The sequence below is a fragment of the Uranotaenia lowii genome, chromosome 3 (assembly GCF_029784155.1).
Source record: "Uranotaenia lowii strain MFRU-FL chromosome 3, ASM2978415v1, whole genome shotgun sequence".
Lineage (NCBI taxonomy): Eukaryota > Metazoa > Arthropoda > Insecta > Diptera > Culicidae > Uranotaenia > Uranotaenia lowii.
Genome location: NC_073693.1, coordinates 356,887,222 through 356,910,656, shown reverse-complemented (window position 1 = coordinate 356,910,656; position 23,435 = coordinate 356,887,222). Strand labels below are relative to the sequence as shown.

Genomic DNA, 23,435 nt, shown 5'->3' with positions numbered 1-23,435 from the left:
TAATTCAATTCAAGCTTCCAAAAAAATGGTGGGTGTAAAATAAGGTTCCCAGAATTGCCGTCTATTTAGAAATTTCAAAGTACAATTGATGAAAAAAAAAATATTTCAATTCAAGCTTCCTTAAAAATGGTAGGTGTAAAATAAGATTGCCAGAATTGCAGTATCGGGACCGGACAAATCCGGCCAATTTTTTCGAAAAACCTGCCCAAATCCAGCATTTGATTTTAATATCTTCAAACCGATATCCTGGTAATATCCGGGCAAACTTGGTCAAAACCGTGAAATTATTTAGTAAATATAACGTAAAATATACTTGCAATGTTTGTTTTCAACAAACCGCATCAGCAGATTTTAAATTGTATATCAAGCTTCCAAACATGAGTTATGATTATTTCTAAAACTTGCCATTTAAAACTTCTTTTTGAACGTAAAAATGAAAAAAAATATAATAATTATAAAATCTCAGTTAATGTTACGTTTAAAAAATGATGTGAATAAATTCGGGCTTTTTGCAACAAAATCCGGGAAACCGGGCCAGACCGGTACTTCAAGATTTGATTCAAATGTTCTAGCAAATCCGGATAAATCCGGGCAACCTGGCAACCTTAGATTGAAATGTTTTTCGTGATAAAATGGATAAGCATTCAAGGGAAATTATTTCAGATTTCTATTAGAAATCCTAAAAACTATTAGTATTTCAATAATATGAAAACGATAAACTTTGCTAATAATCCCAATTACAACTTTAAGAAGACTAACAAAGCTCACATGGCCAAACATGGTCCAATTTGTTATGATGATGAACAAAAAGCTATCAAAATTTCAAAAAGTCAAACGACTCATTTCAATTAATATATGTGAAACCGAGCAAGGCCGGGTAAAATCAGCTAGTAGTTAATAAATGTCCTTTTTAGTGCTGCCCACCGAAAAGTTTACAAATTCAAATTGGATCAAAAGGTTTCCCACCCCTGTTCTAGTGTCTTCTCCGTGTCGTCAAGTTAAAATTTTATTAAAATTTCTCTTTAAATTAACTAGTTTTATGTTTTTTATGTTATTATTTTCGATAAGTTAAATTTATGTTCTTATTTTTCTCTATACAGGGTTTTGGTTAATTTCTAATCGCTATGGAAATTTGTCCAACAAATTTTGCATTCATCCACTAAATCGATGCGTCTTCTTTTCCACAGCAACCATGCGCAACGGAACCGACGGCACCATCATCCAGCCAGGCCTGGTCGAGAACGATTCCGGACTTGTGGCGCTAATTGCCATCGGCATCGTTTCCCTGTTCGTGATCGCCCTGTTCGGGGTAAGTTGATGACACTCTTTACCAAGATTTTTGAGGAAATTGATTTGGAAAATTCTTTTTTTTTTTCAACAGGTCACCTACCTAATCTACCGGCATCACGTGCACCGGAACAGCACCTCGATGAACTTCGACAATCCGGTGTATCGGAAGACGACCGAGGACCAGTTCAGCCTGGAGAAGAACCTGCCCAACCGCATGTACCCGAGCACCGTCGGCGAAGAGGTAAGAGCCCTGGCCAGGGATTACACCGTTAGCATAAGATAAGTCTCGACGTCGCCCGCCGCGACGTCTTCGTGTTCGTCGTACTAACCACAACAACTACTAACTAATTAGGATGAACCTTGATTCCCCCTAAGATAACAAAAAAAAGTTAAGAAGGTAAAAACAGATAAAAAAATTAAACAAAACTCACAAACTAAACCGCCGCATGAGCGAAAGTGAATACGAGAGACAGAAAAGGATATGTGGGAAATTTTGAGACAAAAATCTAACGCAGTAAAACATGAAAACTAATCGAGCGAGTGAAAGACAACGACGCGTGGAAAGCGAGTGTGGTACTTGAGTCAGAGCAACACAAAAAAGCTATCAAAAATCTCTTAGCACGATAAAAACTAGAAACCTACGGTTTAAGCTTAAGGGAATTACCGGTTAAGGCTTCTTATAGTGTGGTAGCAGAAAAGACGCAAATTTTAACTCCTTCAATTTACACCAGTCTTAGAGCAGAAAAACCTTCTTCTTCACACCGCGATGATAAGTAACTTAATTTACCCGTCTCAAGATAGTTTATTTCAAAGTTTTCGGAATCCTGCAGATAACAGTCATTTCTCTAAGGTCACCTAACTTACCTTTTTTGCAAATGAGCACGCAGAATAAAGTTGCTTGACGGAAAAAAAACTCTGTAAAACGGCAGAAGCCAATGTAAGCTCATGAAAAATTCTTGGATGTGAATTTTTCTCTTGGGAAAAATTAAACTGACTCAGCTTGACTGGAAACTCTGATTAAAAAAAGACAAAAGAAATGCTCTTCATATTTCTCGATTTTAGAGCAACATTATACTACTTTCTTTTTGGAAATTTTGTTCTAATGATTTAACTGGAAAGTTTTTACCTTAAAATGAAATATAAAACTCAATAAGTCTAAGGGATAATATTTTGGAAAAAAAAGTCAAGCTGAAAGGCCGCCAGGAAAAGCACCAGAAACCGGGACTTAACTCACTTCTTTTTACGAGTCAGACCACAAGCCACCGAGGAAAAGCGAAGAAAAATCTAATTAAAAACTAACACATCTTCCAAGGGTCGGTTGGCAATTGTACAGCCTTTTGGTAAGATTTCATCTTTAGAGCACTTTTTTCCCCTTTCCAAGCTCTCGTTGAATTCTCGGCAATTAACTTTTTTTCACCTTTCTTCGCCTCAAGAATGAAAGTTTCCGCGTGTTAAGCCGCGCAGCACCAGAGCTCATCTTTTATTTATAAAAAAGCAGGAAAAGTCTGGCTGGGCATCAACCAACTAAGTCGGGACAAAACAGCTGCTAGAATGTGATTGCAGAATTGCGAACAAAAATATAAGAAGAGTCCAAGAGGCCGGCGGCAAATGAAAAATGGCGCACTTAATCGCCGACATAACATCTAACACTCATAAACAGCAAAACATTAGATGGCGCTAACAGCAATTATTCCGGTGCCGATTTTTACTTGGAGATAAGATCACAGACAAGAAGGGTTTACCTTTTTTTCTATAAAATTTTTTTTAATGACTAAGTCCATATTTCAAAAAAAAAGAATTCAAAATTTAAGATTCAATTCTCAAAATTCTAGCCAAACATTTAAATCTGGACTTCGTACTCAGGATTTGGAATTAGAATTGGGATTCAGAATGCGAACTTAAAATTCGGATTCATAATGGAATTCAACACTCGGGCTCAGAATTTGGATTCAGGATTCCAAATTAGTGTTATCACATGCAATCATAGTAATCCAATATTCGAATTATTTTTTTTTTCAAGGAATTTAACAGCAAGCTGTCATTCTTCCCAAAAGATATTCGAATTAGGTCAAATCATAGCAATCAGGATTCGACTGAAAAGATTTCTCATTCATCCTGTAATCACCATTTGAAGAATAAAGTCATATTCGCAAACCTCTCTTTGTGAATACAATATTTGGCGACGAGATTTTCAAACCCACACCTCAAGATGTTCAAGTCCAACGAAGGAGAATCTTCTGGAAGGCGCATGGAGGAAATTTTCCTAACCATTCTGGAGCAGAACAAGCTACTTTCTGATCAAAACCGACGGATGATGGCCCTAATGGAAAGTTTCAACCCAATCGGGCAACGAACAATCCGGAGTTGGTTCTAGAATCCTTGCATCCAATATCAAGGAATTCCACTTTGATCCACACGAACGAACTTTAAATTCGGAATAAGAAATTTGGTCTCGAAATCGGAAAGATTCAAACTCCAAATCTTGACTCGAAACTCATTCTGATCCGGAACTCAGACTCAGAATTACAATTCAGGGTTCTAACTAAATTCTAAATTCGGGCCTTGGATTTAAATTTAGACTTCGTACTCAGGCTTTGGAATCAGAATTTGGATTCAGAATTCGAACATAAAATTCGGATTCATAATGAACTCCGACTCGGACAAATTAGTTTAAAGAATTGAAATTCAGAATATCAATTCAAAATAAACGGACTTAGGATTCGAATGCAGAAGTCCGATTTTTATTTAAAAACCGGATTCAGAATTTGGACTAGAAGTTTGAGGAAGACATTTGGATTCAGAATTCGAGTGAAGAATTGAAATTGTGATTCCGTACCTCATAATTTGGTCTTGAAATTTTGAATTAAAATTCAAACTTGAAGTTCGAGGAATTTACTAATCAAATTCGGGTTAGAAATTTCGAGTTCGACAATTGGACTCTAAATTTGGACTCGAAATTTGTACTCAAAATTGACTCAAAATTTGAACTCGGAGACGAGACTCAAAATACGATTTTCAAATTTAAATTCTGAATTAAAAATTCAGTATTTTTATTAGGAATTAGAGTTCAAAAATTAGATCCGGAATTTGGATTCAGAACAGTCGGATCCAATCGGGACTCGAAATTCGTTTTACAAATCTCGCGATGCGATTGAACTGGAGATCTGGACTCGAAAATTAATCTCGAATCTAGAACTTGGAATTCGGGCTCGACATTGTGACACTTTATTCGATCTCGAAGTTTGTACTCGAAATTCTTAGTCATGATTTGAACTCGCAATTCGAACCTGTAATCGGATTTAAAATTTTGAACTCGTGATAAGGTTTCGAATTATGGACTGAATCGAAATTCGGACTCAAAACTTGGACTCGAAATTTTGACCCGGAATTCAGGAACGAAATTCAAACTCAAAATTCGAACTTGAAATTCAAACTCCAAGATTTGAAATCGAGATTTGGAGTTTTTTTTATAGAAATTCTTATTCTGAATTCGAATTAGATACACAGGCTCACAGTTTGAACCCAGGATTAAAAATTTCGCATTCGACACTTTTCGGATCCGAAATTTGGATTCAAACTTTCAACAGTTAGATCCAAAGTTAAGAGTTTAAATTCGGACTCAAAATTCGCATTCCAAATTCGGTCTCGGGATTAGTTTGGACTCGAAATCTGGACTCGTAATTTGGCCTTGATACTTCAAACCAAAATTAAAACTCGAAACGAGGATTCTTGATTCGATCTCAAGGTTTGTACTCGAAATTATTAGTCTTGATTTGAACTCGCAATTCGAACCTGTAATTGGATTGCAAAATTTGAACTCGTGATAAGGTTTCGAATTTCGAACTGAATCGAAGTTCGGACGCAAAACTTGGAATTCGAACCCGGAATTTAGAGACGAGTATTCATCCCGAATTTGACTCGAAATTCCAACTCGAAATTCGAACTTCAAATTCAGACTCCAAAGTTTGGAATCGAGATTTGGAGTCAAAGTGTGGAATCGAAGTCTCATAATAGAAATTCTCATCCTGAATTCGAATTTGAGATTCAGACTCACAGCTTGGACCCAGGATTGGAAATTTTGAATTTGACACTTGGACTCTAAATTCGAACTCGAAACTAAACTAGCACTCAAAATTCGAACTAGAAATTTATGCTCAAAATTTGGACACGATGATGAGACTCAAAACTCGATTTTCAATTTTAAATTCTGAATTAAAAAGTTCAAAATTCAAAAGTTAGACACGAAATTCGAATTCAGAGTTTAAATTCAACCGTTAGAAACAAAGTTATGACTTCAAATTCGAACTCGAAATTCGTTTTTCAAATTCGGTCTCGATATCTGGACTCGATATTTGGGCATAACACTTGAAAACAAAATTCAATCTCGAAACTAGGACTTCCCGTAATTTAGAAACGGTCTTCATCCCGAATTTGACACGAAATTTCAACTTGAAATTCTAACTCGAAATTCAGACTTCAAATTTGGAATCGAAATTTGGAGTCAAAATGCAGAATCGAAGTTTCTGAATAGAAATTCTCAATTCGAATTTTAGATTCTGACTCGCAGTTAGGACTCGAAACTAGGACTTGAAATCAGACCTCGAAATTGATGTTCGATGCTTGAAAGTCGAGCTTAAAATTCAAACTCGAAAATTGGACTTAAATTTCAGACTTCAAGTTTGAAATCGAAATTCGAACTTTAATTTCGTTTTAAAAGTTGAACTCAGAATAAGAATTTGAATTCAAAATTTGGACTCCAAATATATACCCTCAAAATTTCGAATTGAGACTTCGACTCAAAGTTTGGCCTTGAAATCCGAACTCGAAATTTGGTCATGAAAATTCCATTCGATTTTGTAACTCGTAGTGTGGACTCAAAATTTGAACTCGAAGCTAGGTCTTGAAATTCAAACTCAAAATTCCGACTCGAAATTTGAACTTAAAATGTGCACTCCAAATTTATGATATCAAATTCAGACCCGAAATTTATACTCAAATTTTAGGCTTGAAATTTAAACACGCAATTCGGACTTGAAATTTGAACTCGAAATTCCGGCTAGAAGTTTTGACTTGAAATCTAGAATTAAGATTCCAAATTCAATATTCATAATCATTCCAATTCCAATTCCAAATTCGGTCTCGCGATTCGATCGGAATCGAGATCTGGACTCGAAATTTGAGCTTGATGCTGTAAACCAATATTTGATCTCGAAACTAGGACTCGGAAAAAACTCTCGATTTGATCTCGAAGTTTGTACTCGAAATTCTTAGTTTTGATTCCTGTCATCGGATTGAAAAATTTGAACTCGTGATAAAGTTTCAAACTTCGGACTGAATTGAAATTCAGACTCAAAACTTGGACTTGGAAATCGAATCTGAAATTGAGGAACGGTTTTCGACTCGAATTTAACACGAAATTCCAACTTGAAAATCTGAACTCAAAACTCAAAATGCGGAATCGAGATTCGGACTTATAATGCGGAATCCAAATTTCTTAATAGAAATCCTGATTTTGAGATTCAGACTCTAAATTGGGACTTAAAATTCGAACTATTAATTCCAGCTTAAAAGTTGTCTTAGAATAAGGATTTGAAATTTAAGAATATTCGAACTGATATTTGGACTCAAAATTTCTAATTACGGCTTCGACTCAAAGTTTGGTCTAGAAATCCGGGAATTGTGAAATCCGGAATGAAATTTGGGCTTGATACTTAAAACCCAAATCCAATCTCGAACCAGAACTTGGAATTCGAGCTCGAAGTTTTGACTCTCGATTCGATCTCGAAGTTTGTGCTCGAAATTCTTAGTCATGATTTGAATTCGCAATTCGAACCTGTTTCTTAATAGAAATTCTCATCCTGAATTCGAATTTGAGATTCAGACTCACAGTTTGGACTTAGAACTAAGACTCGAAATTAGACCTCAAAGTTGAGGTTCAATTTAAAAGTCGGGATTAAAATTCAAACTCGAAAATTGGACTTTAAATTCGAACTCTTAATTAAAATTCAAACTCTAAACTCGAGTTAGAAAGTTGAACTCAGAATTCGGATTTGAAATATACTTATAATATCGAATTGAGACTCCGACTCAAAGTTTGGTCTTGAAATTTCCATTCGATATTTTTAACTCGTGGACTAAAGGTTTGAACTCGAAGCTAGGTCTTGAAATTCAAACTTGAAATTCTGAGTCGAAATTTGAACCTAAAATTTGGTTATCAAATTAAAACTCAAAATTTGTACTCAAATTTTGGGCTCGAAATTCAGGCTCGCAATTAGGAATTGAAATCCAAACTCGAAATTCGAAATTTAATATTTAGACTAAAAATTATGGTAAAAATCTTGCCTCTACAAAGGCGTTAAATTCATTTCCAAAAATATGTTCTTATTTTTGATAATTTTTGCCATTGCGACTTGAATCGACTTGTCTGTGCAAAGGGATTACTTCCACGGAAGTTGGCGAAACAATTAAAAACTATAACAGAAGACAGCAAACAGCAACGGCAACATAACTTTTTCCAAATCCCTCCTGTCCTCCAGGAAGCAAGTTCATAACTTTTCACGGGTTTAAAATTCACTAAAGACTAAAGAGAGAGCTGTGTTTTTTCTGTTTTGTTTTTCTTTTTAGAGGAAAACAGCCCTAAAATTTGTGCTGCCTGCTTGCAGTCCGAGAAGCCCTTTTTGTACCGCTCTTTGCAGGCTCGCTAATTAGTACGAATTCCGGAAAAGCACATAAAATTGTCGGAAATAAGTGTCCGCGGCAAGGTGTAGGAACTGCAGGAACCTTTCAGAAGGATTACGGTTCGAGTCCACCCTAAAAGTTTGACTTTCACCGGGGTTGTTTGTCCGGTAAAAAGCGAGACTAACTTATAGAGGTTTCTTTTGCTTTGGGGATCAACAGATTAAAATCAAGTTTGAAAATAAATAAAAATTTTAAACTTTTTTAAGAAAAGGCTTCTCAAATTGAGATCATATTTCAAAGGTCAGAAACGGACGGTGATGGTATAAAATTAATTCAGAATCGTCAGGCGGAACAACTTATCAAATCCAGTAACAGAGTGACAGAAAGAAAGTGCATTTTCATCACCCAATATTACCATATTTTGAACCACATTCGAGCAATTTTTTATCGTTCCTTCCTGTGAGAAGCGGAAGGCAAATTGCATTCGAAAAATTACCCTGCTTAACAGTACGGAACCGCACAATACCGGGAGGAAAACTTTCAACTTTCGTGGGAAAGTTGAAGAATGACAGAGAAAAAAAATACCGCCAGCCAGGTACCGGTAAATCATTCCCGTTTTCGCGAATGAAATTCCACAGCGGAAACAAAAATCGCAACAACCAGAACTTGTAAATCTAAAGAATGCCAATTGCTGCATCTCTTCCCCCTGCGCGAGATGCCGCGTTTCCGCTGTTTTTTTTTTTTTTTCAACTTTCACTACGTTTTTCCGCCTGGTGGCACTCATTTTGCGCTTTGTGACTTCGAAACAGTGGAATAAAAACGCTGTTTTTAGAGCTTGAAAAAGTGGAAATTTTCTTTTGAGACTTCAAAAAAGTGTATCATGCTCTTTCTTTATTTTCCTAGCCTAAAGTCAATCATTGCATACACAAAGGCGATTTATATCGCCAGCTATTCAAGGATAAATTGTGCATCTTTTGAAGTATAAATTTAGGCGTTTTATTACAGCACCCAAAAATGGATTTCCGTTGCTGGAAGCACGTGATAATCAAGAAAGAGCATCCCAAATTCTCTTCTTATTGACCGCAAATGAAGTTTGACTTTTGAAAAATCTTTTTCGAAATTAATCGAACAATTTTTTTTAAATAACTGTAAAGGTTGAATTCGATCCCAAATTTAAACTTAACTCACCGTGTGCCGAGCTGATTTCGGAACCGAAACAATCTGCTACCGAAAAGTTTCCGTCAGTCAATTTTTTCCGCTCAAACCAGCAGCGTGGCTTATGCAAAACAACAAGGTAGGACAGCTAGCTAGCTACTAAGTAGATGGGTAGAGAAGCGGCGCGTTAACTTTTTTGAAAACAACAAAAAACAACAGTCGCTACCGGATCCGGTTTATGCAATTTGCTGGTGCAGCAGAGATTTCGTTTTTTTGTTCCACGGGTTTTGCTTTTTGACGATTTTTGTCCGAGTGCATCCGGGCGGGTTGCAATATGTTACGCAAAATGGTACGCGAAACAAAATGGAGTTGTGACTTTTCCATGGATCGTTTTTTACCCGCCTCTGGGGTTATGATAATGTTGAAATCTGTTCTTTTTTTTTTAGTTTCACTCGAAGGAAACAGATTGCATTCAAATTAGTTGTGAAATATGGTGAAAAGTCGGAAAGAAAACTGTAAATAATTCCACAGACATAGTTATAAATTATGATAAACTGAAATGAACAGAAAAAGATCCCATCTTTCATAGTAGATTAGATTTTTTTAGGACAACCAAAAAAATGATGAACCATGTTATAACTTTTCAATAACTATCCGTGCCAACCAAAAAAAAGTAGTAGAAAATCTAACGTGATCTAACTGTCCAGAAGGGCTTTATTCACAGTTCATTGTAAAACTTGATGAAAAAAGGCCAAAAAATACAATTCTATTTTTGTTAAGAAACCAAATCGATTTCGCAACGTAACACACTCACAGTAGAATCACAAAGCTTTCCGAGCACAAATGTAGAAGAAACAAAAACCAAATCCGACCGTATTGTTTAGTATCAACTTATCGTAAATGTTGAGCCCATAGTGATAAAAAAAAACCAACAACAAATCGATCACTCAAATGTGCAAACTTTGTAAAACCACCACCAGCTGCTTTCTTACTTGATAACTTTCGTAGTAATGTAATTTTCGTTTTCATTTCTCTCTCTTTCTTCGGATCCCAAATCATATAATTTCTTAAATCTTATTTTACCACATTAAACATTTCTCAACAAACGAATCTATCTGCGATTCAATGTTATTCGGTGATAAATTTGTTTGTAACGATACCAAAAAAAAACGAGTCATAACGTTCGTCCACCATGCAACATCTTCATCATTATTATGCATCAAAACCACCTTTTTAACGTCGAAACGAAAAATCGATATCCAAATTGTCCAAATCATCCTTAAGCGGCACTACTAAACTCAACTAACCATCATAAATCGACGAAACCCCAATTTGAAATAACAAAACAAAATATCAATCGAAAGAGAGAGCAACAACGCTAGACTAAACGACAACTACAACAACATCCGGTCTAGATGCGCTGCTGCTGCTGTTGAGTCAGCAATTTTGAGTTGAAACAACTCGAAATCAAAACTGAAAATTTATCACAAATCACCACCCAGTCTCACCATGTAGTTGCACAGGTAAGCACTAGTATGCTTTCGAAGCAGTCAAGCAGTGGAACAAACTAGTTGCTGGATGTATTACGTGAAAGTAGTTTCTGTGGTAGAGAACGCACTTGTTCTTTTTTCTTACATGTGTCTCTAAATTACTTAAGTTACTTTTTCTCTTTAAAATTTAGAAAATATTGCATGTCGCTTATTGATGATTTTGTACATACTACTGTATTTTTTATTTGTTTAGTTTTTTTTCCTATTTTTTACCCAGTGTATTTAAAAAACAAAGATTTATGCCAACCAATCAAATGCAGAATAGTGGTAAATAGTGGTTCCAATCTTTTATAAGCTGTCAAAAGTCTCATTTTTAAATATGCGAAAACACATTTTTTTGGATCCTTATTTCCAATATTCAAGGTGAGTTTGATATACCTGTGGAAATGAGATGAAGAATGTACAAAATAAAAGTAAAAATTAAAAAAATAATTAAAACAAATTTGTGGCAACACTGAACTAGAAGCTTCAAATCAGTTTTTGGTTTAATCTTGTGAGAGACGAACGTGGATAAGCGAGATTTTGAATCATCATTCAAATCAATCCTCAGTTCATGACAATGGACTTTGAGCAACTTGTTGCGCTACATTAACTCAATCAGCAAAAGGTTGTCAAAAGTACTCGATTTATATTGATTTTGCAAAAGCTTTCGACTGGGTTCCCTGACAAGATACTTATCAGAGAGATGGACTGTCTTGGATTTTCAACTTGTTCGCTCGAGTGGATCAAATCGTATCCCACTAATCGCTGCGCTTTCACGAAAATAAATAACTCACGCTCTGGTATATTTGAAACCCTGTCAGAAGTACTCCAAGGAATCCACGTCGGACCGCTACTTTTAATTACGGTGAAGCTTTTTAGGAGGATTCACACTGCTTTAATCAGTCTGGTCAGCTTTCGGAGAAGCCGTTCTCCTCCATGATTTTCCATAGCTCGTCACGGTCGATCGTGTCGTATGCGGCTTTGAAGTCGGTAGATGGTGCTTAGTGTCGTGTTTCCAGAAAAATGAAAGACTAAGAGACTAAACTAGAGTGATGTTTATTCAAGCAAGTGCGACAACTGAATGACTGAGCTTTCACACAGGTAGTGTCCTACCACATCTCCCTTTTTCAAGAAAGATCGTACGAGCTCAATCGCTTGGGCAGACAGCGATTTCGGGTTGGTCTTGTCCGTGGTGGTAGAACTTCAGGTGACTTCAGAGGTGAGCCATACTCGGAACAATCCGAATCGTCTTCATTCCGCAAGGAGTCTGTTTGGTCAGCTGCGGAGACTGGAACAACGAAATCATCCAACAACACCGACAATGGAAGATTTGGTGATGGAACCGGTGTTGCTGTTTCGATGAACCAGGCCTTCAGTTGATTGGTGTGGGATCTGATGAGTCGACTGTTGTCCAGGAGTACGGTGTACATCACGTTACCTTTGGGTTCGATGATCCGACCCGGAATCCACTTGGCGGAATTCCCTTGATGAACCTTGGCCAGAACCGGATTTCCAGCGACGAATTTCCCTTGCACAGCGCCATGACGTCTATTGAACTGAGCGTTTTGAGCATCGTTGATTCGTGTTGGGCTTGGTAGCGTTGGCTTCAGAAGGTCCAGTTGGGTTGAGATTTGCCTACCGAGGAAAAGATGAGCAGGGGTCTTGCCGTCAGGAGCGCTTCGAGCTGGCGTGGAACGGTACACTGACAAAATTGTTTGTAAGTGCTGTGTTGCAGCCATGCTTTCCCCATTTGCGAGCTTCTTGAGCCCTCGTTTCAAGCTGTCCACAAACCTTTCCGCTTGGCCGTTCGATTGCGGATGGTATGAAGCAGTCGTCAGATGTTGGATTCCGTGTTCTTTGCAGAATTGTTGGAACCGTGCGTTGATGAACTGGGAGCCGTTGTCGGAGACCAATGTGTGGGGATATCCGTATCTTGCACAGGTTTCTTGCAAGAAGTCCAAAGTTGCAGTCGTAGTAGTTGAACGGGTTCGGAAAACCTCGGGCCACTTGGAGTAGGCATCAACTACGACCAGATAGTAGAAACCATCGATGGAGCCGGCATAGTCGATGTGAATTCGCTCCATCGGTTTTGAAGGAAGGGGCCAGGATTCGGGAGTTGTTTTCCGGGGATCTCTCACTGCTTGGGCACAGGAACTACATCGGCGCACGAAGTCCTCGACGTCATCATCGATGTTCGGCTAATAGACAAAACTTCTTGCTATTGACTTCATCCGCTCCATTCCAGGGTGTCCTCGGTGTAGCTGGCGAAGTATTCGTTTTCGGTACAAGGCTGGAACGACGACACGGTCACCAAACATGATGTAGTCTTGAAAAACTTGTAGGTTGTCACGTCTGAAGAAAAACTGTCGTGCTGTTGGATCTGTGATTATTTTCGCAGATTCAGGCCACCCGTTCTGGATATAGTTGACTACTTCTTGAAGTGTTGGATCCTCTGCTGATTGTTTGGAGATCATGTCCGATGTAACCGGCAGGTTGGAGATGGACCCTTCGAAAATACGTCTGTCTCCATCTGTATCGCTGCGATGACATATTCTTCTTCCGATTTCTTGTGGGAATCCATCAGACGAGAGAGAAGATCGGCGTGTCCAAAGCTTGCGGTTGGAGCGAACTGGATTTCGAAGTTGTAGAGCAACAAAGTCAACGCCCAGCGTTGGAGTCGATTTGCTGTGTACACCGGAATCCCTTTCTTGCTGCCGAAAACCTTCAGGAGGGGCTTGTGGTCGGTTTGAAGTGTGAACCTGCGACCATAAACCATTTTGTGGAAGCGCGTGACAGCAAATTTGAGTGCCAAAGCTTCCTTCTCGATTTGGCCATAGTTCACCTCAGCAGTTGTCAACGATCTTGAAGCGTGAGCGATGGGTTTGATGGAACCGTTGGGGAATCGATGCATTTAACGGCACCCAAGCCGTGTTTGGATGCATTACCAGCTACGATGATTTCCTTCCGAGGGTCGAAGTGTGTCAAAAGGAGGTCTGACTGCAGAATGGATTTAAAGCGGTCGGACGAGCTTTGGCATTCTCGAGTCCATTCCCAGCGGGCGTCCTTCTTTAGTAACCGGTCGAGCGGCGCACGGAGTTCCTTGATTTGGTCTACAAACCGTCCATAATAGTTTATAGCGCCAAGATAGGATCGAAGCTGTGACACATTTGTGGGGGCCGGCATCTCAGAGATCGCACGAGTCTTAGCTGGATCTGGGCGAAGACCTTCCTTGTCGATGAAGTGACCAAGAAATTTTATCTGAGGAAGAGAAAAACGGCATTTTTCGATGCGTAGATAAAACCCGTAGTCACGAATCCTTCCAAGGGTCGCTTCCAGATTGCGATCGTGTTCCTCTTGAGTTCGTACGGATACCAGAATGTCGTCGAGATACGTTTTTACACCCGGGATGCCAGCTACCATGCAGTCGATTATGCGTTGAAAAGCTCCAGGTTCTGATTTTATTCCTGGAGCAAGACGGTTGTACTGGAACAGGCCTCGGTGGGTTTTAACCGTCAACAGCTTGCGTGATTTTTCCTCAACTTCGACCTGGAGGTATGCGTCCGACAGATCGATTTGGGAGAAAATGCGTGCCCCGGCCAGGGCACTAAAGATGTCGTCGGGATGAGGCAGAGGATGCCGGTCGGATTCCAGAGCTGCGTTGAATCCAGTTGAGTAATCGCCGCAAATTCGAACAGAGACGTTGTCCGATTTGCGAACCACGACGATGGGGGCAGCCCAATTGAAGAATTGCACTGGAGAAATGATGCCGCATTCTTGTAACCTTTGGAGTTCAGCATCCACCTTCGGGAGAGCGGCATAGGCTACCGGGCGCTTGGGGCAGTATACTGGTCGGGAATAAGGCTTAAGGTAGAGTGTAACCTGTGCTTTGGTACACAGCCCAAGGGAACTCTGGAACACTTCGGGAAACTTAACCTTCAGTCGTTGTGCCACGTCTTCGAATTTCTGGATGGAGTTCACCAACGAGTCGAAGGGGACCGACAAAAGGTTGAATAACTCGATGAGGTCGATACCCAGCACGTCGAGATCGAAGTGGTTGGCCACGTAGATGCACCCTTGTTTGGAGACGTTCTGGATGGTTGCAACGTTGCATGCCATTATGCTGAAGTATGCAAATATAAACGGGAAGCAAACGTTAGCCAAAGCGACGAAAATGAAGAACCTACCAAAAAAGAAAGTCAGGTATAATGTTTATTATATATTGAAATCAGAAATACATCAGCAAGTGTACCTATCTACCTACCTACCTACCTAAGGGTCCGGCGCAGATTGACCGACGCATAGAGCTGAGATAAAAGATCTCCACTGCTGGCGATCCGGAGCCAGCATCTTCACTTGCTGCCAGTCAAGGTTCTCGTCAACTGCGCGGATATCAGCGGCTAGACTACGCCGCCACGAGCTTTTGGGCCTGCCTCTTCTTCGATGCCCATCTGGATTACAGTCAAGCGCCTCTCTGCAAATATCGTTTTCATCTCTTCGCAGCGTGTGCCCAATCCATCTCCACTTACGTTCCCGAATCTCGATTTCTAGCGCTTTTTGATGACACCGGCGATGAAGTTCAACGTTTGAGATCCAGTTGCCAGGCCACCAAGCGAGGATGATGTTCCGCAGGCAACGATTCACAAAAACTTGCAGTTTTCGCGTCGTCGCCGCATATGTGCACCAAGTTTCACACCCGTACAACAATACGGAATTGACGTTGGAGTTGAAGATTCGGATCTTAGTTCGTAGAGAGATTTGGCGAGAGCGCCAGATGTTTCGGAGACTCGCAAACGCAAATCGGGCTTTTCTGATCCGAGTTTCGATGTCCTTCTTGGTGCCACCATCAGGCGTAATCTGGCTACCAAGATACTGGAAGCACTCCACTGTCTCAACCTGTTGTCCAGCTACCACGAAATTGGAGCGATTTTCTGTGTTGATTTCCATCGCTGATATACTCAACTATATTTTGTTTCCTTCTTTAAAAAATAATGCTATCATATCACTCGAGGTATTTGCGCTTTCTCTCTCGGATGTGCTGATTAAATGTTGCGTTGGAAATTCCAATCCTATTGAGTTTCTCATTGACTCAGGAGTGGATGTCAACATCATTGTAGTCAGTTACTGAAACCATTTAAGCGATGGATTCAAACGAGGCGATGTGAAACTTGAGTTGACGGACCATACAAAATATACAGAACTCCGTGCGTTCGCAACCGAGGTACCATTATCCCTCGAATGTGCATTCAATGCAAAAATTGCATTGAATTTTTGGTTGTGAAGAACGGTAACAGGTCTATACTAGGTCGATCAACAGCCAACGATTTGAAGCTCTTGGAAGTTAGAGCGGCAGTTGATTTTCGTGTTAACCAAAACCAAAGTCGAAATCTAGAAGTTCCCCAGGATACCTGGGGTGAGAGTAAAATTCAGCGTCGATAAAAGCATTACACCGATTAAAAAAGCATATTTCAACGTCCCTGCCACGCTTCGTGACGCAGCTAGACTTAGACTACAAGAAATGGAAGAACGTGGTATCATTGAAAAAGTCACTACAGCCCTGAGTGGATTAGTGGTAAGCACAATTTCCGTTTGGTCGTCTACATGAGAGGACCAAACAAGGCGATAAAACGCAAATATTGTCGCCTCCCTCTTATTGACGAAATTAGAGTTAAACTCCATGGTAGTAGGTACTTTTCCAAACTGGATTTAAGCAACGCCTTCTATCACCTTGAGCTTAGTCGAGAGTCAAGAGAGCTTACCACGTTCTTGTCAGAAGCCGGAATGTACCGCTTCACTCGTCTCATGTTCGGGGTTAACTGCGCCCCGGAGTATTTCCAGCGGGAAATGATGCGCATCCTGAGGGAATTCCGAACGTCGTCGTATACATAGACGACTTACTGATTTACGCTAAAGACTGAAGATGATCTGTACAAAACTGTTGCTTTGGTGCTACGAATTTTAAAGTCGAACAATTTGACATTGAATTACGAGAAATGCGAATTTGGAAAAACTTTTATCAAATTCCTCGGTCATACCTTAGATGAAAATGGATTCCACATCGATGAGGAGAAAGTTAAAGATGTTCGCAAGTTCCGAAAACCGTCGACAGCTTCGGAGCTCGGAAGCTTCTAAGGTTTAGCATCGTTTCTTAGCCCACATATACGAAAATTTTCCGACCTTACGAGTCTCCATTGGGCTGTTGCAACGACAAAAACATGGAATTGGACTCCTGTGCAAGCTAAAGCCTTCAAGGACACAAAAGATCGCATACTACAATGCACGATTGCTTTAGGTTACTTTTCCAACAAAGACTGGACAATCCTATACAACGATGCCTCCCAACGGAACACTTCTCTTGGTTCCTCTTCGGTCGACATTTTACCTTGCGAACGGACGCTCAAGAAGTAACCTTCATTTAAAATAGATGTCGCGAAAATACTAAAAGAGTACTTACTAGGGCTGATGGATGGGCATTGAGACTAAGTCCATATAGTTACGAAATTGAATCCATCCGTGGGCGAGATTATATTGCCGATCTCTCATCTCGACTTTAAGACGGCTGTGAAACCCATTCTTTCGAAGCAACTACATGTGAGTTCATCACTGAGGCAAAGATTCGAGAAGCTACTTCGAAGGACGAAACCCTACAAGAGGTAATGGTTGCACTAGAAACCAGAGATGCGTAAACTCGCCTCGGAAAGAATCATTCGGCCGATTTCTTCCGTTTGTTTTTTGCTCACTTTTTCTCATCTGCTTGTCAAACGCCTAAGAGAAATATGCTTTCTCACACTTAAAGAGATCAAGCAACCCACGTTTTGTTGCAGAGCATTTCAAAAACGCAATCACCCAATTTCATTCTCGCTGGGAGAAATGTTTATCAGCTTCTCAGTTACTGGCTGAGAAATCAACGACTGAACAGAGTTGTGATGCTTCGGCTGTGGTTTATTTCAGCACTAGCTGACCCAGTGATCTCTGATTCTTAAAATTTCGAAATGTATAACTTTTGTTATTTGAATTTTACTTCCGGCATGTCAAATTCTTCAATTTCAGCTTGTCAGAATTTCCCTAGCAATAAAGCAGGTTGACAAATGCTTGGGCCAATGTTCCATAATTCCATGTAGAAAGAGGACGGTTAAATTACATATTAAAGCTGTCCACATGATTTGGTGAAACGGCCCAATTCTTTATGCGATTTTCATTTCTTTTTCTCCTTGTAGCGATGAGAATAGCATAACTATTCCCTTGCCTTCACTGAGCAATCCATTTCACCGATCACACGAAGCGATTCCAACAGTACGCAATGTCGATTCCAGAGTGCGCATCGATCGATTTGAAGAAATGCTATCCCAGTTAGGAAATGCCACCCAACTTTGAAAATAAAACACGCAATTTCTATGATAAAATCGGGCTAAACAGGACCATTTTTCCTACAGGGCATTTTTTGTCAAATTTTTCAGGTTCGCCACCTGCCGTCGGTATTGCGAACCTGCAAAAGCTGACAACAAAAAATTAGACAGAAAATGGTTGAATTTTTGTTCTAAGAGTCAAGTCAGTGTGGTCAGTGTTGTTACCATGACAGAAGTGACGTCACTACCGACCATTTTCGCGACGCATTTTGCCTAGGATAAATGAAGCTCTCTGACAACGACGTGTCGCGACGCAGGGCTTGTTTATGTTTATTTTTCTTTTTTCTCTCCGACGTGCAATAGTGTGCGTTCCTTTGCGCCACCTTAGTAAAAGTGTACCTCATTGACTCAGCTGTTTCACCCGACTACCGTAATGTCGTATTCGCTCGACTCGACAGTGACTGAAGTCGAGTCGAGTTACTCGACTCGTCTTATGTAATAAGGCCCATAATTCTTGAAAAATTAAGAAATTTAGAAGGGAAAAAGTTGATTGAAAAACAAAACTGGTAAGGTTGTTTTTTATTCTCGTTTCAATACCGGTTTTTCTGCATCCAGAATTCAAAACGATGATTGCAATGTAGCTCTTATTACAAATTTTAGTTTCTAGCTTTAGTTGCAAAACATGCTTCATTTTAGGTTCTCATTGATTCTGCATGTAGATTAAGAAAATTGATTCTCCATCAGTCGTGGAGCGTTAAAAGTTGTATGTACGTTCTGAAAATAGGGGGGCTCTGTGCACTACCCAATGCTACACATATTGATGTTAGTCAAATGAGGCATTATTTTCTGTTTTAATAGTATAGTTTCGAAGTACAAACATTGACTCCAAAAAGCATGTTAACTTTCAAGAATGTCTCTAGTTTATTCTGAATGACTTAGTGAAATTCCATTATCGTAATTCCAAATTAACGCATTTTTTCTCTCTCATTCCAGGCCCAGGAACCGCTCAACAGACCAGCCACCAACGATTATGTCTAGCTGGTCTAGTCAAGCCAGGTGGAAAATCTTCCAAGTGAAATCAAAAGTATGAGAAAGAAGAAACACCTAATCCAGCAGTAGAGGAGCGAAGTCTGTTCGACTGATAAACAGACCAAACGTCGAGGAAAACGTGTAAAATTATTAATAACGAAAAAAAATCTAAGGGGCAGCAGCAGAAAACTGAAAACACAAAACCGTAAACATGTTCCATCCTTGTGACTACTTAACGGAGGAGAAATTTGGACTACACGTGTAGAGTTTATTAGAAATGTGGTGTGGTTTTTCAAGCGTGTTTTTTTTACAAAAGAAAAGTTTAGTTTTTTTTAAGGGGTTAATCCGCCCTTTTCCCAGCTTAATCCCAAAAGTTGTATGTTTGTTTTCATAGATGCTTAGAAGAGGCAGCTCCTCGTTTATTGATTCTGTTTAATTTTTCTGGTTTATGTTAGTTGATCCAAAATAGAGCCAAGAAGCTGTTAGCTTACATACAGATACACGTTGTACGTAAAAATTATGTATACTTTTTGTAGCTTAGAAACAGGAGAAGAACGTGAAGAAAAAAATTATATCGAGTGTGATCATTTGAGTGAAGATTTCTGAGCAGCTTCTTAAAAGATATTTAAATGAATCCAAAACTAATGTTTTGCACTTTAACGGTCAACCGGAAGAATCGGCGAAAAAAGTTTATTTTACATATTAAGGAAAAAGTCTTACGGTCAAACCGAAAAAAATATATATGAATACGTTTATTTTGTTATTGTAAAAATTGTAGCTGAAATTACTCGGACTCTTTCTAGTTGTTTTTTGGATATATAGTGAACGTTTATCAGAAACCTCCTTACAAATGAATATTTTTGCGTCCATCCGATCGTTACACGAGGCAACAATTTATTGCTTAATCTTGTCAGCCTGATGAATAAACTTAAATAAATTTGTAAAAAACAAAACAAATCGATAGCAAAATGTTTAAATATAGACTAACGATGATTTATTAAAGGTGTAGATATTATTTTATCAATATTTTTATATTCATTATATTACTAACTCTTGCAAGTCTTAAAATGAGATAATCCAGAAGTAGAACAACAGTCTTAGCTGATAACTTTAGTGGCAGCAATACACAGTTATAGTGAGTGGTTTTGTTTTTATTTTGTACAACATTCAGATGGATTTTTTGCAGAAGCAAATCCTTCCCAATCTTGAACGAATACCTTCGAATATTTGCTCATAAAAAGCAGCACAAAAAATTTGCTCAATTACAAAACACAAAATTGTTCCAAATACCAGCTAAGAGAAAATCGCGGCGGTTCTTTTCATTAGGGTAGCATTCGTTGTAATCGATCCAACCTTGCCAAATGTTGTAACTCGAATCCTACAAATTGCTCCAAAGTAACCAAAATTCTTCCACCGACAAAACGAAAGTGAAAAATTTTCTTCCAAAACCAAACGCAAAAACTAAATTTACCCATTCTGGATGATTTTTACAAAAAGCTGCCAAATTTGAAGAACAACTCAAACAAAACAATCAATCTATTAGCTTCCTCTGATGAAAAAAAAAACAAATTTAAAAGTGAGATAGGTACAAACATCATGCCAAGAGCCAACTTTCGATACACACATGCTAAAAATAATTTTATCCGCCTGCGTCGTCTTGATAATTAATTCGACTTTCTCTTTCCCGAGCAAATGGCAGCGATATCATCGTCATACATTAAAAGTAAAACTGAACAATTCGGATCATTTGCAAATCATCGACGGCTTCCTTCCAGTTCCCAGTCCGATGTTAAAAATCCAAACTCACAAAACAAATAAGAATTCACAACCCAACAATTAAATCGGAAAATTTATCACTAGAAAATAGGAGAAGCAAAAAAAAATAACTAAGACCCACATGTATCTACATTTTGATAACAACACAACCTAACATTGTACATAAGCTCGAAGTAATCCTTCGGAGAAATAGTAGGAGGGGAATCGCAAAAAAAAGAATAACAAACAAGAATAAAGATCGATAATTCAAACAAAAAAAAAATTACTAAATTCCTAAAACAAAATCAGCTAATAATGAAGAGAAAATGTAACAAACATTTTCTTAATGAGAACTAATAAAAACAAGAGAAGAACTTTAGCAATAGAGAAAGAAAAATAAAACCAATTCGAATGAAAGAAGAAAAAAAACAAACAAAAATATCACAAAAAAAACATAAATTTCGGAGCATTTCAGCTCTATAAATAGGAAAAGAAAAAGGAAAACAACGCGATTCACATGCGGATGAAACATTCATACATTGTATTGTCTTACTTTTAGTTTGTTTTGTATATATTGAATGGCGATTGCGTATGAGCAAGACACTAAATCAAACTGAATACACACAAACAAACAGAAATAAAATCAGACAGATGACGGATAACAATTTGCAACAATGATAGTAATGAGAAGGAAACAAACAACTGGCAAACAGAACAATGGATGATTGTGCAATTTACAATTTAATTACATACAGTTTAAACAAACATACACAAACACACAGAAACAACACGCAACTTAGTTATATACAGAAACAACAAAAAAAAACACAATATAATGTAAGCGTCAGGCGATAACAGCAAAACAAAACAAAACAGAAAAAAAGGTTAAAGTAAATTCAAGTAAAGAGAAAGAGTAATGTAATGTGAGACTCGTGTCAGTGTGTATTCTTCTTTGATCCGAAATGTTCATGAGGCTGTTTAGAATTGATCTCAAATGGTTTGCGAAGCCTACAAAAACTCACGTAGGTTTGGATCACTATGAATACCGATTGAACCTTAAAAGTAATCTGTTGAGAGGCCGGGTGCATTCATCGACAACTAACCGGTTGCGAAGATCTTCCGATCTTTTCTACTCCCCATGCGAAAAGCTTTCTTGATCACCCCCAAACCGGCTCGAAGGACCATATATTTAGCACCGAATCAGAAAAAGCCAGCGGCCTTAGCTTAGAGGTTAGAACGTAAGTTGTTACGAATTGATAAGCATTCGCCAGACCAGCCAAGGCTAGGAACTCTCAAAGTTCGGAACCTCAGGGTCGGCTGGCTACTGGGTACCCAAGAACTTCACGGATAAAATACACAAAAGCGGTAATTGTTTCACTAATCGTCATGGGCTGCTGTTACTGCTGTGTCGCGGCGTCGTTGTTCCGGAAATCCAGTTCCGGAAGCAGGAGCGCCGTCAATGTATTTGTTTATCGACAGGTTGCCGAAACCGTGGGCGCCAGCATGCGTTGCTGGACTCGGTCGTTGCAGACGTCTTCCTTCTTTGGCTTTAAATCGGTCTGCCCACAAGAGTGCTCCGTATCCGGATAGGCCTTGCAGGGAAGTCCTCTTGAAAGTTAGAGATCCGCAGAACCCGAGGACGAAGATGCTGGTCCTTTACGTGTTAGGCGCGACACCACAAAGGATCTACGAGCCGAGCCGCGAAGAAGACAATCCGGTATCCGGATGAATTCCGCGGACGTTCACAAACACTATACAGGAACTACATACGGACACCTGGTACAGAAGAGAGCGAATTTTCCGGAAGCAAGCTTCCTTCTTGGCCTTCATGATTGTAGTGAATAAAGGAAATGGAGTTGATGACAGAAAATATTGCATCTTTCTAAATCATGACAACAATATAAAGTATATGAAAACATGAAATGAATTTGATTCAGTTAAAGAGGTGCAATGTTGCACGGAATTACCTGTAGAAATCCGTGAGACGCGTTATACATTGATAACCTAATACCGTATTTGTTTTCTCCCCTCGATCAGTGTTCCACCGTACCCGAAAAAAACAAACACAAATCGTCGCCAGTGTATTGCTATCTCACTCACTCACACGCTCTCTCGCAACACTGGCAAAATTATCGGTGGGCCACCGTCCGTAAGCAGAACTCCACCAGGTCAAAACCAGTGCAACACCGTCCGAATAAACAAACAGTTTTACAGCACCTAGTGGTGCACCAGTGCAACACTCGGCATAAACAAATACGGAATAAGTGTAATTTGATTTTTTCTTCTCTGTTTTCTTGCCTATATCCAGGCGTTTTCTTGCGATACTCTGAGGAATAATTTGCACACCAAAGATTTATCACCATCTTTCGTACGTCCGAAGTACAACGCATCACATTTTTCAAATCTTATGCTCTCTTAACAAAATCAGAGTTGATGAAAAATAATAGGAAGCATGATAAATTTTTGTAGAAAGTGGCTCTTTAATTTCGAATTACCGTCAAACGAGGAATCATGCAATAGCAGGGTTAGATGCAATATTTGTAGCACAGATTTAATTTTAAATTTAATCTAATGTATTCAAGTTATCTTTTAATGAATACATAATGATAATGACATAATTTTTAAGCTAGTTTTTCAAAGTTTTTGATTTTTT

At 38.9% G+C, this 23,435-nt stretch overlaps 1 protein-coding gene across 3 annotated transcripts; it reads left to right on the top strand.

Annotated features, from left to right (window-relative positions):
- Positions 1–1,154: 1,154 nt before the first annotated feature.
- LOC129751424 (low-density lipoprotein receptor-like) lies at positions 1,155–21,711 on the top strand. Of its 3 annotated transcripts, none has more exons than XR_008738704.1 (4): positions 1,155–1,309; positions 1,382–1,531; positions 10,488–10,646; positions 18,992–21,711. XR_008738704.1 is itself a non-coding variant. In XM_055746917.1 (3 exons), the coding sequence occupies exons 1-3, from the start codon at positions 1,193–1,195 to the stop codon at positions 19,034–19,036; spliced, it is 312 nt and encodes a 103-aa protein (XP_055602892.1). In that variant the 5' UTR covers positions 1,155–1,192; the 3' UTR covers positions 19,037–21,711. The 3 variants fall into 3 exon arrangements, 1 of the variants encoding a protein (XP_055602892.1); XR_008738705.1 differs by having other exon boundaries at positions 10,408–10,646; XM_055746917.1 differs by lacking the exon at positions 10,488–10,646.
- The last annotated feature ends 1,724 nt before the right edge of the window (positions 21,712–23,435 follow it).

Excerpts from the sequence above, each read along its gene's own strand:
- LOC129751424 (XM_055746917.1), top strand. The coding sequence starts at position 1,193 with ATGCGCAACGGAACCGACGGCACCATCATCCAGCCAGGCCTGGTCGAG. Across the intron at positions 1,310-1,381 it reads TCGTGATCGCCCTGTTCGGG|GTCACCTACCTAATCTACCG; the intron begins GTAAGTTGATGA and ends TTTTTTCAACAG. Across the intron at positions 1,532-18,991 it reads CGAGCACCGTCGGCGAAGAG|GCCCAGGAACCGCTCAACAG; the intron begins GTAAGAGCCCTG and ends CTCTCATTCCAG.